The following is a 17,422-nucleotide window of genomic DNA, read 5'->3' as shown; positions in this document are numbered from 1 at the left end:
GCATTTTGGCAGAAATCAGTTGGCATCTGTCACAGGAAAGATAAACAGAAGCTTTGATCTCCCTTCTCAAAATACACTTGGCTTCTTTCTCTGCACTTACCCCTTGGCCCTCATTCTGATTAGAATTTGAAGGAACAGGCTCAGTACTTTGCAATTAGTTAATTTGGTGAGTCCATTGTACTCTCATCCCTGGGCTATTCAGTAGTTCAAAAATAAATATTGCAGCACTTGTTGAATATGTACCATGCATCTCTTTTGAGCTGCCTTTTATAACAAAGGGTAGTTAGTATTTACATAATACTTTGAAAGTATTTCAGAATAGCTCTTATTAATAATTAGTCAAATACATAATGGCTCAGCTGATAAGAGAAAAAAATTTGATTTTCTATTGAAAAATGTAAGCTCAGGAAGAGAGAGATGCACGTGTATTTGTGTATGTACAGTAATTTGGGACAAATACAAGTCTCAAGGGACAGTCAGGAGATTAACTGGACCAAAATTCAGGGTGCCCACTGAACCAGGCTAAGGTTTCCCAGAAGTCTGCGACCTGATTCTTAGACTTCCGTGCAAAAACTGGAGGAAGCTGTGAGCAGCGTGAGCTTTGAGAACATTCCTGCCCCCCGGGGTGTGTGTGTGGCGGAGGCTTATGTGAGCTCATGGGGCTTTCCAGCGCTGACCGCCAGCCTTGGCAGCCACGAGGGGTCCAGTAGCGAAACTTGGCCTTTAAGTTATCAAGGGCCTGTTGTGACACATATTCAGCTCCAAGCAAAGATCACTGTTTCAAGGGTGACTCAAGTCTGGGGGTCAAGTGGAGATGATGGGTGGGATCTATGCGCAGATCTGGCCCTTCCCAATTAGGGGGCCTGAGGGTGACACTAGTGCGGGTAGGTTGGGAGGGTCTGGGGATGGTCCTCCCAGGAGGGGCTGCATGGATGTGTCCTGGGTGACAAGTGATGACAGGGCCATCACGTTGGCTTTCATGATCCTGGGAAAGGTGTCAAACCATGAGGTCACATCGAAGTGTGTGTACGGTGGAGGGGGAGGAACTGTTTCCCTTGCCTCCCCTGAGGGAGGGGGTCTCACGGCTCGGCCACACCTCACGTCTCCGTCTTGCACGTTTCCTGGTTCAGACCCGGTCCACGTTCTCTCCGCCTGTCCCCAGGTCCACCACCGACCGGCCCCAATCTCCAGACAACCACTCCCGGGGCCTGGGGAGGTTAGGGGGTTTGCTCCAGCCAGATACACTGAGGTCGCAGCGGCGGGAGAGGGCGAGGGGAGGAGAAAGCCCGAGGCGCAGCCGTGGTGGGCGCGCTCTGCCCAGAGGGGCGGGGGCGCCGAGCGCGCACGCGGAGGAGGAGGAGGGGGTGGGGGAGCGAGTGCGCCGCTAGATCAGGGAGCGCGCCCGCCGCCGCCGCCGCCCTCCTCCGGAGAGAGGTAGGAGTGAGGCTGTGCGAAGCGCCGCATTTCGATGAGGAGCGGCCGAGGCGCGTCCCTCCGCTAGCGGCTGCAGCCCAGACGCCCGCGGTCCAGCAGCGGCCGCCGCCCAGCCCCGGCCCCGCCGCCGCCGCCCCGCAGCCCCGCGGCCAGGCCGCGCCCAGCCCCGCGAAGACAGCACCAGGAGGCGGCCCCGAGCGCGGCCACAAAGACCCCCGGCGGCGTCTCTCCGCGGACCGGTGCGTGGTTTGCCTTCGCCGGGGAAGGGAGCCGAGGGGCGGGCCGGCCGGGGGGCCCCTCCGGGGGCCCGGCAGCGCCCCCTCCTCCCGCAACCGTGGGGTCCGGGGGAGCTCGGGCGCGGAGGGCAGGCCGGCGCCCCCTCGGCCGCCGCCGCCGCCGCCCTTCCCGCCGTTCCTCGAAAGGAGCTGCCCGGCCGCGGCCGTGGGCAGTGTGTGCAGGCGGCCCTGGAGCTGCTGGCACCTGCCTCTTTTGTCTGGTGCCACCGGGCTGAAAACGGGGAGTCGGGCGAGCGGGGCCCCCATTCTTTCGGCCGCCTTGTTAGTGGAGATGGAGACCTAGGGCGGAGGAGCTGGGCCAGGTGTTTATCATTGTCAGAACTGGCCGCGGAGCGAGGACCAAGCGTGCGCGCAGAAGGAGTGGTCGGGCCGGGCCTCTTATTGTGTGCGTGCTTCCCCGTGGGCCCGGGAGGGTGGTGTGTGCTTGAGGACGGGGCGATGCGTGCGCGGCGGGTAACTGCAGTGTGGGTGCTGCAAGCACGTTTGCGGGGCCTCGAGTTCCCTCGGGGGCGGCGGGGCTGCCCCGTGTACAAATTAGTACCTGCAGTGCTAAAAGCCTGCGGAGAGGAAATGGCATTTCCCTCCTAGCGGGAAACGCACGCACAGCCCCGCACGGCCCCCCACAAAAGAGGCCGCTGCTGAAAACCGGGTCTGCTCGGAATCCCTGCTGCATTGGGCCAGGAGATGCTTGCAGGAGATGGAGCGGTTGAAAGGTTTCATTCAGGCCGGCTTGCTCTCCCCGCCTCTGTGAATGTGTGTCCAGATTCTGGTGCACACGCGTTCAGCGGCCACACGGCAGGGTGTTCCATGAATACGTTTTATGAATGTTCCTAAATATATCTCTTTTCGCCGGGAAAGTAGGACAGCCTTTTAAGTATGAAATGTCACATGAATGCGGGTCAGAAGGATTTTAAGACAGGTTATATGTAGGAACAGTGTAAAAGGTATGCACACATCCTGTGATATCTGTGTTCAGCGTGGTGCATGCACACTGAAGGTGTGTGTGCCTCTTCGTGCGTGCCTGTCCTTCCACCTACATCCTAATCCCACTGGCAAAATGTGCCTTGGGACCTCCAGATCTAGCATCTATTTAGATGTGGTAGCGTTTATGCCAAATTATTTGTTGGGGTGTGTGTAATCTCCGAAACAGGAACTCGTGTGCTCATCTAGAGAAGGATGAACACACAGTTTCTTCAAAATGGTGAGAAATCCCATAGAGAGCAGTCGAAGAAGCTGATTTCTTGACCTGGCAGTGTTTATAGGAAAATCTCTCATAAGACCCAGGCCGGGTCTTCCCTACCCAAGCCTCTGTGAGCTCTGTGGCTTAGGTGGTGCGGTTACCTTCTCGGTCCCGGGACACATGGGTGTCCAGGCCCTTAGCCATCTATGGTCTGTGAACGCGTGGCTGTGCCCTTTAGCCAGCTTCCTTGCAGAAAGTAGGGACCTGTGGAAGCCCAGTGAATCTTCTTCAGGGGCTCTTGATTCAAATATATGACTAAGCCAATGGAATTGCTGAGCCAGCCAAGCAAGGGAAAGAATACCTATTCTGAAGCCGCACATAATATCTGGAACACGAGGATGTCCAGTGTGGTTTTTGACATGCATTTAGTGGTAGCTGTAGCCTTGAGAATGGTTTCACTTGGAGTGTGGTTTTTCTTTGTCACCAACATCGTTGCCTACTCTGGGGCAGACTCAGTGAAGGGAAGTAAAAGATGTGGGCCCTGCTGTGGTTGAACACATGATCCAGTTTGGAGAAATATACAAATAAAATCAACTTTTCTCTGTTTTAAATTGATCTTTTTTTTTTTTTTTTTTTTTCCATTTGGTGTGGAATTCTTGGTTCTAGAAGCCTGTTCCCTCAAGGGAATTCCAACAATTGCTAAATTATTTGACCTTTGCAGATTGCAAATCAACAAGAGCCCCTTGGAATTAGATTGGCACTCTGGTGACACAATTGTGCCATCCTTTCTGCATGTCCTGCATGTTTTCTTTTGGTTTATTTGGATTTGGGAGGAAATGCCTAGGGTTGGAAGAATGATCACTGCCTTTAAAAAATAAAACAGAACCTTCAACAGCCAATCTGACCTTTATGCTCTACGAAGTTTGCAGAGTCTAGTGAGGTGGCATGGGTTTTTGAGTACTGGCAGCCTCATCCCCCCAACACACACGTCCCTTTTGGAAGACAAAAGAACTCCTTTTAAAAACGAATAATTAAAAAGAGTAGGAGCAGTTATGATATCATGGGCAAAATATTGGCTCTGTTGGTAGCTGTCTGAAAGATTGGATATCAACTAATAATTGTTCTGAAGTTATCTAACTTCAAAATCAATGCACCCAGTTCATACCTACCTCTATATGGTATATTTTTTCTGGAAAATGCAAATTTAGACTGTTAAAAGTTAAGTTATTGAGTGGCATGAGGCAGTTTTCCTATTTGGAGGAAAAAAATACACAGAACTAATAACCACTCCAGATTGAACCCCAGGCCACTGCTCCCTCCCCCCGTAAGGGTCAGCAGTAGAATCATGAGCAGGTGAAAACGTTGGTGGCCTGGTGACCACGCTGCCTGGTCTCTGTGCACACAAGGACGTCCTTGGCAGTTAAGTGGCCGGCCTGAGGTCACAGAGCGAGTGAGGAGTGAGGGCTTTAAACGCCCTGCTTTACATGTGATGATGGGCCAATCCCAGGGGCTTTAGGCCTCTGGGACAGAGTGCACAGGTCTGAAAGGAGGGAGTGCCAGCTTCAGAGGCAGTTGGAGTGAATCTGGGTTCAAGTCCCAAGGCCCTCAGTTCTGTCTTTGGGACCCTGGATGCATCCTGTACTCATCCTTAGTCACAGTAATATCCCCTCCCTCATTGGACTGGCAGGAGGTTTTAGCATATTACACAGCAATTGATCGCCACGTAATAATGTCAGGCACGTCATAGACATTCGATAAATGTGAGCTTTTTCCACTCCACTCATTTCAGGAGTGCACAGTCTCTAGCAGTGCATGAAGCTTTTGAGCATGAATTTGTAGCCGTTCTGAATGGATCAGAGGTCAGTTTACTGAGGGTGAAGGAAAGGTCAGGGAGGCTTGGCAGTACTTTGGGTTGGTTTGGACTGACCTTCGGAAAGGTGACATCGTCTGTGTGGTGGGATTTGGGGAGCACTTGTAAGGTTCTTGCCCCCAGTTTTCCATTGCCCTTAAACTCTCTTTCAATATGCCTGAAACTTTGTCATTAAAACTTCTTTCCTTTGAATGTTGAGGTTTTCCCACTTTCTAGATTGCCCTGTTTAAAACACGGATCCCCTGTGAGGGGCAACAGCACAAGCCCTTATCAGCTAACCCCTGAGCAAGGATGAATGGATCCCACGGGCAGCTGCCGATGACAGGCCTCCATGGAAAGTCAAATGGGGACCGTAGGGGCACAGGTGTACCTTTCAGAAGGTCATGAGATGGAACTCCGTGGCGGGGGCGGGGGGTGGGGGAGTGAAGCTCACCTGGAGCCTCCCTTACCGGAGGGGGAGATTCTCTTCTTACTAGTTCTTTTTGTGACAAAGTCAGGAACAGAAAGGCAGATTTTATTAATAAAAATATTAATACTTATCACAGGATACACATTACCCTAAGTGCTGTATGTGTTTTAACTTATTTAATAGCTGATGTTAACTATGAGGTAGGTACTGTTATCTTTTCCACCTGTGATTCAGGAAATCGAGGCTTAAAGTTGTTTAACAAGTAGATTTCTCAAGGTTACGCAGCTCCTACGGGGTCAAGTCTCGGTCAACATCTTCAAATCTCGATTTCCTCAACCACAAAGACAGAGAGAGCCTTAGTGGAAGGAAAGGCCAAGTGCCCCAAAGAAGTAACTTCCATCCCTTCTTGTTCTCCTTGTTGCTGTGCTGCTTCTCCTTTTCCTTCTTCTTCTTTTCTGCCCCTGCCTCCTTCCCTTTCTCCTCCCTCCCCCGCCTTCCTTTTTCTTCTTCTTTTTTTTTTTTTAATCCACCTTATCTGAAGCATTAAATATAAGTAAATGAGTTATGGTGAGTCCACTTTTTAAGTAAATTTCAATTGACTATGTGAATATGTTGGAAAATCTCTTTTAAGTTGGTAGAATCTATAGATTTTTTGCTCTTGGTCTAGCCATGGAGAGTACAAACACTAGGTAAAATGTTTACAGTCTGACTCTTAAATGCTACCTGCCCTCTTTTGATTCCTGGTCCACCACCACTACTGTATCTTGTATCTTTAGCCCTGTAGTGAAATGAAAGCTCATTTCCTACCTACCCTTGAAGTCAGGCAAACCTGGGGCAGAGTTCTTGATTCAGGCATTTCTCAACTGTATTACTTGGAGAAATTTAGGAGAAATTTTTCTGTGCCTCAGTTTCTTCATCTGTAAATCGGGTTAATAATACTTTGAAAGGTTTGTTGTGACTGTTGGAAATAACAGCTGTTCAAAGCCTGACGTGCTAGGCGGTCAGTGCATACAGCCGTATTCTAACAAAACTGGGGTTGATTAATAAGCTGTTTCCACTGGGTCTGCCTCTTCTATTTCTTTGTCTTTTCTCTCCCAACTTGAGAATTCATATTAAACATATCATCGATTATAGCAATGTCTCCATCAGCTGCTCTCAAGCTGAGCCTTTCAAATCAGGGTGCTAAAATAACATCATTGTGTGGCTGTTTGTGTTTCTGTGCCTCCCAGGTTCAACTTTAACTCCGTCATGTCCTTCGGCAGAGACATGGAGCTGGAGCACTTCGATGAAAGGGATAAGGCGCAGAGATACAGCCGAGGGTCGCGGGTGAACGGGCTGCCCAGCCCCACGCACAGCGCCCACTGCAGTTTCTACCGAACCCGCACGCTGCAGACCCTCAGCTCTGAGAAGAAGGCCAAGAAAGTTCGTTTCTATCGAAACGGAGATCGATACTTCAAAGGGATTGTGTATGCCATCTCCCCAGACCGGTTCCGATCTTTTGAGGCCCTGCTGGCTGATTTGACCCGAACTCTGTCGGATAACGTGAATTTGCCCCAGGGGGTGAGAACAATCTACACCATTGATGGGCTCAAGAAGATTTCCAGCCTGGACCAGCTGCTGGAAGGTGAGAGCTGGGAGATACCTCCCAAGTGGCCCTAGGGCATATGGCCTCGGTTCCCTCAGGTCCATATTATTCTCACCGTCTTCTGCTTGATCTCTAAGAGACAGCATTCAGCCGTGTGGCTGTGATCCTTTCTATTCCACATGGTGGAGAGTTCACTTGTCTGTACAGTAGTGTAAAAAGAAAAAAACCCAACAAACCTAATGGTATTCGATCAGGTAGCTTATAGTAATGGGCTGAGGGAAAAAGTATCTTAATTCTACAGCATCCTCTCTATTTTTTCTCACATCCATGCTATGTTAATTTTAAAAGTCCATTTTTATATCTTTAATTACATAGTTCTAATTTATTTCTAGCTGCAAATTGAACTTTTGCTACCCCATGTCTGAAAGTACTTGAACTGCAAATAACTAGTGGATCATGAAATTTTTGAGTTTTAAGGAATCTTAGATAGGTATCAAACCTATTAATTTTTATCACTGGAGACTGAGGCCCCCAAATTCAAGTGACATATGTCTGTGGTTACATGGTAAGATAGTGTTGATGCTGGACCAAAAATTAGATTTGCTGGCTATTCTTTCCAATATGATACATTTAAATTTTAAAATTATTTTAAGGTTTGACTAATTTTAAGTTTAAAAGGATTGTTGTCTTTCTGTGGTATTTGAGGAGTTAATCTGCTCAGTTTATTTTTGTTAAGTTTAACGTAGGTTAACAGTGATTACCTATTTTAGACATTTCATGTGGAAATAGGACGATTTGGGTCCACGGATGAGGCCTGGTGTCTTGTGCAAGCAGAGTAGGTTGCCTCCTCTGGAATATATGTGTCTCAGGACTGGCTCTGTTTGAACAGGGCATGAGGTCTCTAATCACCTTAGAAATCATAAATGAAGTGAAATAACTTGGGAGAAAAGTAACCGGGATTAAATTCATGCTGAGATGTAAATGAGGGTAGCCGATCCTCTTTGGAGAGTCGATTTTTCTAAGTTGAGGTCTCAAGGTTCTGAGGAAATATTAGTGCAAAGCAACACGGGAAAGGAAGTTGGGAACGTGGGGAGAGCTTGATTTCACCCCGAGTTCATCTTTACTCCAGATGTATTTGCCCAGGCCCTGTAGTCTCTCTGTATCCTGGACGAATGCCATGCCCTGGCTGCAAACAGGCAAGCACTCTGGTCTTCCTTTGGAATCAGAGTTTGTATGTGATTCAGGACTGAGGGCTTCTCTGTCTTTCTCCCATTTCTCTTCCCTTGACCCCTTGGCAGGGATGCCAGTCCAGTCACAGTATGACTGCACTTGAGAGGGTGTGGAGGAGCTGGGTTTGGTTATGTTTATTTTGTGGGAATTCACGTCTCTTTTCGATGACTCATCACCCTGCCAAGATGCCTGTAGACTTGGCCTTTTTCCTTCTCAGATGCTGGAACTTCCAGTAAATTAAAGGGGAAGAATGAACATAAAATCTTTGTGTATCAGCTTTGATTTTTGTGCCTTGTCTTTTCATGGCCTTGGAAAATACAGGATAAATAATTTGGTGAGATATTCCAAAGGATCTGGATAAAGATCAAGTACAAAGTCAGGTGTATGAGCAGTCACCAAGCCATCCCTTTGAGGGCTGATGGTCTTGTAGGGAAAATATGCCAAGATCTCAAAGCACCTTCTGAGACATCCTGGGCTTGGCATTCTCTGGTCTAGAGTCACTTGTGCAACATCTGTGAGGGGGAAGGGTTACTTCAGTCAGTTTCTCACCCAGGATTGATCTTCACTCAGAAGTGGCAGAGATATTCCCATGATTCCCATCCACCAAGGAGAAGGTGTGAGAGGTGGGAAATGACAGTACTTTATATCCAGGGACCAGCAAAATCATGGCATGCTCGCCACCATCTTCTTTGCCGGTTTTTTTTTAGCACAAAAGAACACCTGCCCTGAGAGGCTACTGTCCTGAGTGATGATGATAATGATAGCTCACAGGTATTGAGCGTGTGTCTTGCACGTATGAACATTTTCCATTCTCACAGTGATCCTGGGAGGTAGGTGCTGTTATCATCCTCATAGTAAGATGAGAAAAGTGAGGCACAGTATGGTCAAGTGATCTGCCAGAGTCGCACAGCAAGAAGTAGTAGAGTTAGGATCTGAACCCAGGAGGGCTGGTACCAGCACTTGAGCTCATAACTGCCACTAAGAAGATACTGAGTGGGGTATTCGTAGTGGCTTTTTAAAATTGAAGTATAGTTGATTTACAGTATTGTGTTAATTTCTGGTGTACAGCAAAGTGATTAAGATATATATATATATATATATATATATATATATATATATATATATATATATATATATATTCTTAGTGGCTTTTAAATGAAATCTTATTGTATCAGCTTCTTGAAAACAAATGTTTTTAACCTTGACTTAATTCCAGGAATGACAGATACTGCTCCCAGAAACACTTTACTATTTTCATTTGCCTCCAAACACCTTTCTCCTTGATCAATAAGAAGTTAACTGCAGATTGAATATTCTGATGTTAAAAAATTCCTTTTTGGAAAAAAATACCTTTTTCTGATTAAATAAATGGTAACTTCAGTAAAGTAGGTAAGTTCACTTATTGGCCGCATTTAAAAAATTTTTTCAGTTTAAACAGATTTTTTTTTTTTTTTTTTTCATTTATAACACTGACAATTAGCCTGCAGCTGCACTTAGTGTTGAAATAGCTGGAAATTCATTTAGACTTGCCTCTTTGTCAATTACGTTTTTTGCTTAGTCTGATCAAATGCAAACCGTTGCTTCATATTCATCACTAGGTTCATAGCTCCCACTTTACATACTAATTTTATGTAAACGTCAGTGCATGCTATTAGCTTCTCATTTCCCCTTCCAATATGATAATGTTTGCGTTTTAAGTTAAATCCTTTTAGTGAGTGCTGTGACAAGTATATCTGACTTGTAATGGTTTTTTGTGAGTTTGTTCATTCTCACTTATCTCAGACTAGAAATTCTGACAATGACGTATGTGAGTTTCTTTATTTATAACGGTCTGATGGTCACTTTCACTGTTGTATTATTATTATGCCTAAATTTGGCTTAAAAATGTTGATAAAGCTAGCTCTTGGCCTAGAGTATAACTGTATGAGTGGGGCGTGTGTGTGTGTGTGTGAGTGTGGGTATATGCTTGATTGTGTGTCTATCTGTGCATGTATGTTTACATACACACACACACGTTCACGCACGCACTTCAGAGTAGACCATGGATGACACTCTTAATTGTTTGCTTTCAAAATGGCCTTTATACGTTTAAAAAAACCCGTGATGCTCAATAAGGAAAGTTGAATTGCAGGCCTATTTCTGCAAGCGATTCACCTTGAGACATGGCCTCATTTTCCCAATATTGCCTCTTTTTACCCAGTTTTACACCATTTGTATTCCACTGTAGCTATGCAGACGTTGTGAGGATAAATGAAGGAGTAACATTTAAAACCTTTGAACCCTTAGGAGAAAGCTGTAATATACATCCCAAGCAGCAACTGATTGATTGGTTTTTCCTCTATGGGTTGCTCAGGTGTTAGTGATGTGTGTGGAGGAATAGGCATTCCCCTTCCCCACACTTTTAAACAGACTTTTCTTTTTAGTGCAGTTTTAGGTTGGCAGAAAAATTGAGCAGAAAATGCAGAGGTTTCCCATATCCCCCTGCTCCCACACGTGGACACCCTCTCCCACTATCACCAGAGGGGTACGCTTGTTACAGTCAGTGAGCCTGCACCGACACGTCATTTGTCACCCCAAGTCCGTAGTTTACACGGGGGCTCACTCTTGGTGTTGTACCTTCTGTGGGTTTGGACGGAGTTATAATGACATGTATCCATGACTGTGGTATCACACAGAATAGTTTCACTGCCCTGAAAATCCCCTGTGTTCTGCCTCTTCATCCCACCCTGCCCCTAACCCCTGGCGTCCATTGATCTTTTTACTGTCTCAGTAACATTTTTTAACATCTTGTGTGAATGTAGGTCTGAAAGGGCCAGAGCGTTCCCTTTAAGCATTAGGATAAAAACGATGCAAGGATGCTATCTTCCGGATATAAGTAAGTTAATTGGTACATGAGCTCTGCATGTATTAGAGACACGTCCTTCTCTTCCTCGGCTCGCACGCGTGCTGTGACCCCCCCCCCGGCCCACCCCTGCCCCACCATGGACACTGCCTGACTCCCGAGCCCCAGCATAAGGGCTTTTCCCAAGTCCCCATCAGAATTAACCTCTCAGGAATAAACCCAGACTTCACCCCACAGTCAGGGAATTTCTCTCCAACCATGATTTCCAGGGCCCCCAGCTCTCTTGGCAATTTTCCTTTCCCTTGACGTGGTGTCATCTAGTTTTTTTCTCTAATTCACTAGCTTACTCTGTGCCTCTCCCTGCTGCATTGAGTTGTTTTTTTTTTAAATTAAGTTTTGAAAAGCTATAAAACATGCCTCTCTAAAATTCCCCTGTGGCCAACAGTCTACTAGTAGTTTTTTGAGTATCCATCTCCTCAGAGATACCAGTGCTCGTTAAGAAGATACATATCAGTTGCCTGTAAGTTAACATACTGTGCTCACAGTTTGGCACCTTGCTTTGTGCACTTAACAATATAGCATAACACAAGTCTAGAACCACTGTGATCTTTTTCCTGACTTCAGAGTAACCCTTTTTACAAATGTACCATTTTTTATTTAACCAGTCTTTTATTGATGGGCCTTTAGGTTGTGTCCAATCCTTTGTTATTAGAAACAGTTTTGCAGGGAATATCCTTGGATGTTAAGTTTTCCACTCATGTAGGAGAATATGCATAGGATCAATTCCTAAAAGTAATATTGCTGGATAGAGAGGTACAAGCATTAAATTTTTAAGAGCCATTGCAAAATTTCCCTTCATAGAAGTGGTACCAGTTTGTACTCCCCATTAGTAATATATGAGAGTGGCTATTTTTCTACAAGACAATGTTTTACCAAATGTTTTGTCATTTGCCAATCTGTTAAGGAAAGAAAAACATGTATCCTCTTACAGTTTTAATTTTCATGTTCCCATATGTATTGTCTTTTCATAGCTTTTGACCATTTTTCTACCAGGTTGGGGTCTTTTTTTGGTTGACTTCTAGGATTTTTTTTTTTTTTCTTTTATAAATATATTAGCCCTTTGTGATACTAATTGCAAGTATTTTTTTCCACATTGTCCTTAGTGATTTTGTTTATTGTGGGTTTTTTTTTTTTGGCCAGATTTAACAAAATTATATAATCAAATGAATCAGTCTTTTCATTTATGGCTTGATTTTCATGCCCCTTGGGTCCTCTGTACTCTGAGATTATAAAATTGTTGCTCTTATTTTCTTCTAGTGTTTTTATGTTTTTATTAAAAAATATTCTAATGAAAGTCATATTAGTATAATATTTGAGGAAAGGATTCAGTTCTGTTTTTTTCCAGGCTACCTGCCTCATTTTTAAAAGTTTTTATTTTCAAATTAATTTGTACTTAATAGAAGTGTCACAAAGATAGAAAGTTCCCATATACTCTTTTTTAATTCGTTTTTTTTTGTTTTTTTTTTGTTTTTTAAACTTTGGGTTTATTTATTTATTTTTGGCTGTGTTGGGTCTTCGTTTCTGTGCGAGGGCTTTCTCTAGTTGCAGCAAGTGGGGGCCACTCTTCATCACGGTGCGCGGGCCTCTCATTATCGCGGCCTCTCTTGTTGCGGAGCACAGGCTCCAGACGCGCAGGCTCAGTAATTGTGGCTCATGGGCCTAGTTGCTCCGCGGCATGTGGGATCTTCCCAGACCAGGGCTCAAACCCATGTCCCCTGCATTGGTAAGCAGATTCTCAACCACTGCGCCACCAGGGAAGCCCCCATATACTCTTGACACAGATTCCCATGAGGGAATGACTTACACAGCCATGGTATTAATTATTAAAAGTAAAAACTAACTTGAGAACAATACTAGCAACTAAACTATGGGCTTTATTTTGCTTTCACCAGTTTCTCCACCAGTGGCCTTTTTTCTGTTCCAGAATCACACATTGCATTTAGCTATCCTGTCTCCTTCATCTCCTCCAAGCTGTGACAGTTCTTGAGTCTCTCTTTGTCTTTAATGACTTGACAGTTGGAAGAGTGCTGGTCAGTTATTTTGTAGCATGTCCCTCAACTTGGTTTAACCCGGTGATTAGGTTGAAGTTACGCATTTGTGGCAAGGATTCCACAGAAGCGAGGTTGCATCCTTCTCAGGGCATCATTTCAGGTGTATGTGCTGTTGCCGTGTCTTGTTGCTTGTGAGGTTAACTATGACCCATTTAACCAAGGAGGTGTCTGCCAGTTGTCTTCACTCTAAAGTTACTCTTTCCCCCTGTGTAATTAATAAATATTTTGAGGAGGAACTTTGCGGCTGTGTAAATAACTTTCACCCATGAATTTTGGCATTTCTTGCTGGATTTTGCCTGTACCAGTGATTAGGAAGGTGTTCAAAGGGTGATTTTCTGTTTTCCTCGTTACTTGCCTCACCTTTATACACAGGTCCCTTCACTTTCCTGTCTTTGGATCATCTGCTGTGACGTCATCAACTCCATTATTTTAACCACTCTTTTAAGGCCAATTAGTCCCAGATCAGACCCTTCTTCAGCGCTCCAGCCACCTGGATATATTCACCCTATACTCTAATCCTGAGTCATTTCATCTCAACATGTATAGATGTGAACCCATTCTCCTAGGTTATCCCGAATTTAATCCTCTTCTTATCTTCTGGATCTTGTTAAATGGTGTCACCATCTAATTCAACATCACTGTTGGCTTCTCCTTCTCTTCATCCCGCAAATCCAAGCTGTCACAACTTACTGTTGATTCTGCTTAAGACATTTCTTCAGTTTGTTTGCTCCTTTTCACCACCATTATTATAGTTTTCAAGTCCTCAATACTGTTTTAAAAGTATTACTTTTTTTATTAACCATTTATTAATGGAAGTATATTAATTTACAGTGTTGTGTTACTTTCAGGCACAGCAAAGTGATTCAGTTATACATACATATATATCTATTCTTTTTCAGATTCTTTTCCATTATAGGTTACTATAAGAAATTGAATATAGTTCCCCGTGCTATACAGCAGGTCCTTGTTAGTTATATCTATTTAATATATACTAGTGTGTATATGTTAATTCCAAACTCCTGATTTTATCTCTTCCCCCCCACCTCCCACTATCCCTTTTGGTAACCATAAGTTTATTTTCTATGTCTGTGAGTCTATTTCTGTTTTGCAAATAAGTTCCTTTGTGTCATTTTTTTAGATTCTACGTATAAGAGATATCATATGATATTTGTCTTTCTCTGTCTGACTTACTTCACTTAGTATGATCATCTCTAGGTCCATCCATGTTGCTGCAGATGGCATTATTTCATTCTTTTTTATGGCTGAGTATGTATATTCCATTGTGTATATGTACCACATCATCTTTATCCATTTTTTTTTAGCTGAAGGAGTGGCACGTTTTTATACAGTGAGCATTATAGAAAATTTTGAAAGATGCAGAAACGTTTAAAAAAATTAAATAATGACTCTTCATATTCCTGCCCCTTGACCCTTGTCATCTCCTCCCTTTACTGTTGTAATAGTCTCCTAAGCTGAAACTATATATCTTAGTTTCCCTTTTTCAGCTTGTTTTCTCTTTTCCTTTTATAGAACCTGTATTTGCCCCTGCTTCCCATTCCCATTACAGCCTCTCTTAGATGAGGTCCTTTAGGACACCTGTCCTGTGCAGTGGGCTTCAAACCAGTTTTCCTGCACAGAAACCAGGCCGCCGACAAAGCGTGGCATACCGCACTTTTGCTTCACAGCGGCTCTCCACTAACATAGAGGACACAGCCCTCAGTCTTTATCGTGTTTCTCTCAGTGGTCCTGCTCCTGCCCCTTCCTTGTGTTCTGGCTGGTCTCCCGTTACCCGTTGATACTGGGCTCAGCTGCTCTCTTTCCTTGGGTTTCCCCACCTCTGGGCCTCCTTGTCTCTGGGAGGAGGGTACGATGGGCGTTCTCCTGAGGGGGCGCGATGGCGTCATGCTACAGTCCTGGCTCCGCAGGCCGACCAGCCGCAACTGAATGCTGCTTCCACCTCTCCTGGCTGGGTGGCGCTGAGCAAGCTGCCTAGCTCCTCGTGGGTCAGCGTGCTCTGGGAGAAGAGGTCTGTTAGTTCTTAGCTCACAGTATCGCGGTGAGGATTACGGGTAGCATGGTATGGGTTACAACAAGATCTACTGATGGCAAACATTAAGTTAACCTGTTCTGCCAATAGCATCTGCAGTCTCGTCCCTTCAACCTACTGAACAAGTCTCCCACAATCTAAACAGTTCTCGCCTTTGTCTTGCTTACCTCTCAACCCAGAGCTCTTCTACCGTGAGAAATACCTGCATTTGCTGTCTCTACTTCCTCAACTTCCAATCATACATCAGCCCCTTGATTAGCATCATTACACTGTAATATACTTGCTTATTTTATCTCAGTGTCTCTGGAAGTCAGGAGCCATTGAAGTCCTCACTGTCTGTCATGGTAGTAGCAAGGACTCAATAGATATCACTGGAAGAAAGAGGAAAGACAGAATGAATGGATAAATGAACGAACGAAAGCAGTCTGACATCGTTATCCAACTGAAGTGGCTGTTACGAGGCCGCATGTGGCTTCCTAATGGCCAGGCCAGTGATTTCTTAGGAAACCTTATCTTTGCTGCTGTTCCTGGAGCCTCGGATGGTGATGTCTGGGTCTTTCCCAGCCATGTACTCACCACCCCTTGGTTTCCATGGCTCCAGGTACCTGATTTCTCTCAGTTCCCTTCAGTGGCACTTCCATCTCTGGGCACTCTCTCAGTACTGCTGTTGCCCTGGATTTCATCCTGTCCAGCTGGGTCGGGTCTCTCTGAGCATTTTCTTCCGTTCGCATAGCTGCAGCTAGTCCATGCATCTCCTTCCCATACCCCAGACCCATATTTTCTAACTGCTTGCTGGAAAATCTCCAACTGGTTGGCTCCTAGGAACTTCAGATTCATTATGTGCACAACCATATTCATTTTCTTCCTTACCATCTCATCCAAACATGTTTCCCTTCTCATTTGTTCTATTGTGGTATGTGGGAAGTTGGCCAAAATAGGTTTCAATGCCATCACTTCAGTGTTGTCATTGACTCTATTGCCATGAGCACTGCATCCAATCAATTGCCAATTCTTCAATCTAGTCAGTTGATTCTGTTAAGGACTCCTCAGAGCAACCGTTTCTCTCTGTTCCTAATGCGGAGGTGTGAACTTTAGTTCCTGGTCTGTTAGAATAGCTTTCTAAGTAGCTTCTTGACCTCTGCCTCCCCATGTCCTACCTTCAGCCCTGTCTTCACACTACAGCCAGTTTGGTCTTTCTAAAACCTGGGTCTGATCATGCATAAACACTTTGACCTTGTTGCCTACTGCAGTCTTACTCTTAACTTGTTTGTTCCTGGAACCATTTTTATTTTTTGAGAAAGACATATTAATATCAATCAGAGTATCCCTTTACTGTACTGTTCAGTAGAGTATATTAGTATTTTATTTTTATCTGAAATGCTGTCCTCTTTCCTGCTAATGAAAATCTGACCCTCACTTCCAGGGCCAGCATGAATTCCATTTTTTCTTCATTGATCACGCAGTGGGAAGTGGGAAATGACTTTTTTTTTCTCTTCTGAATTAGGATTGCTGGGACCACTTACTTACCAATTATCACTTATCTTGTGGTGGAATCTTTTCATAAACACATCTTGCTTTCTAAGTTCTTTCAAGACACGGTCAAAGGATTAGGATTAGGATTAGGATTCTTTTCAGGTGTTATACCCGTTACTGAGAATTTAGGAGGTTGCTTAAAATTTTTAGATTTCATGGCTAATTATGTTTGTACTTGTTGCAATGTTGTTATTTGTTGCTGTTATTTACTTAGGAAACATTTTTAGCAATGAGAATAAACATTTTCCTGGCTCCAAATACAGTTTGCCATGTTGCTTTCCAAAAAGGTTGATAGCAATGTATAGTAACCCTAGTGGCATTTTCTATTTCTATTTTATTTTGTTTTTATCCTTTGTCACATATTTTAGTCCCTTGTATTTTTGTAAATTATAGTAGGCTTTGCACATTATATTAATAATAATTACAATATTATATTATAATATAATATTATATGTTGTATTATAGGTCGTCAGTTTGTTTTCCCCTTCTTATTTTAGTTTCTCTAGTTTTCAATTATATCAGTTTTAAATTAAAAAAAAAATTGGATCCCTCAATTTTTTCTTTATGTTATTTTTCTGTTGCTTTAAATTTGAGAAGTTGACATTTTCCATAGACCTGAAATACGCATTCACATTTTATTTTCAGTAAGCTTATTTTTATGTACTATTATATAATGAAAGACTTCCATGGAAGAATGATCCGTAAGTGCCTTTGGGAATCTTTTTTTCTTGCCTTTGATAGCACTATCAAAATCGTCTTCTTAAACCAGCACCTTCCAGGTAGATTATGAAATGTTGCTGTGTATACTGAGATAGGCTCATAAAATATAATATCCAGAAGGCAGTTTATGACATTTTATTCCATAAATAATATCTTTCATGTAAT

The 17,422-nt window shown here is 44.1% G+C and overlaps 1 protein-coding gene across 3 annotated transcripts in view; it reads left to right on the top strand.

The window, feature by feature from the left end:
- The first annotated feature begins 1,354 nt into the window (after nucleotides 1-1,354).
- The window catches only part of DCLK1 (doublecortin like kinase 1), a 328,724-nt gene continuing 312,656 nt past the window's right edge, over nucleotides 1,355-17,422 (top strand). For 2 of the 3 annotated variants that reach the window (XM_068526990.1, XM_068526989.1), the window contains exons 1-2: nucleotides 1,355-1,673; nucleotides 6,419-6,813. In XM_068526990.1, the coding sequence (XP_068383091.1) occupies nucleotides 6,438-6,813 (376 nt within the window). In that variant the 5' untranslated portion in view covers nucleotides 1,355-1,673; nucleotides 6,419-6,437. The remainder of the gene's footprint in view (nucleotides 1,674-6,418; nucleotides 6,814-17,422) is intronic. The other variant, XM_068526991.1, reaches the window with a different exon arrangement.

Source organism: Eschrichtius robustus, chromosome 18 (genome assembly GCF_028021215.1).
Source record: "Eschrichtius robustus isolate mEscRob2 chromosome 18, mEscRob2.pri, whole genome shotgun sequence".
NCBI classification, from domain to species: domain Eukaryota; kingdom Metazoa; phylum Chordata; class Mammalia; order Artiodactyla; family Eschrichtiidae; genus Eschrichtius; species Eschrichtius robustus.
Note: the sequence above shows the minus strand (reverse complement) of the source record. Positions and strands in the feature narration are given on the sequence as shown.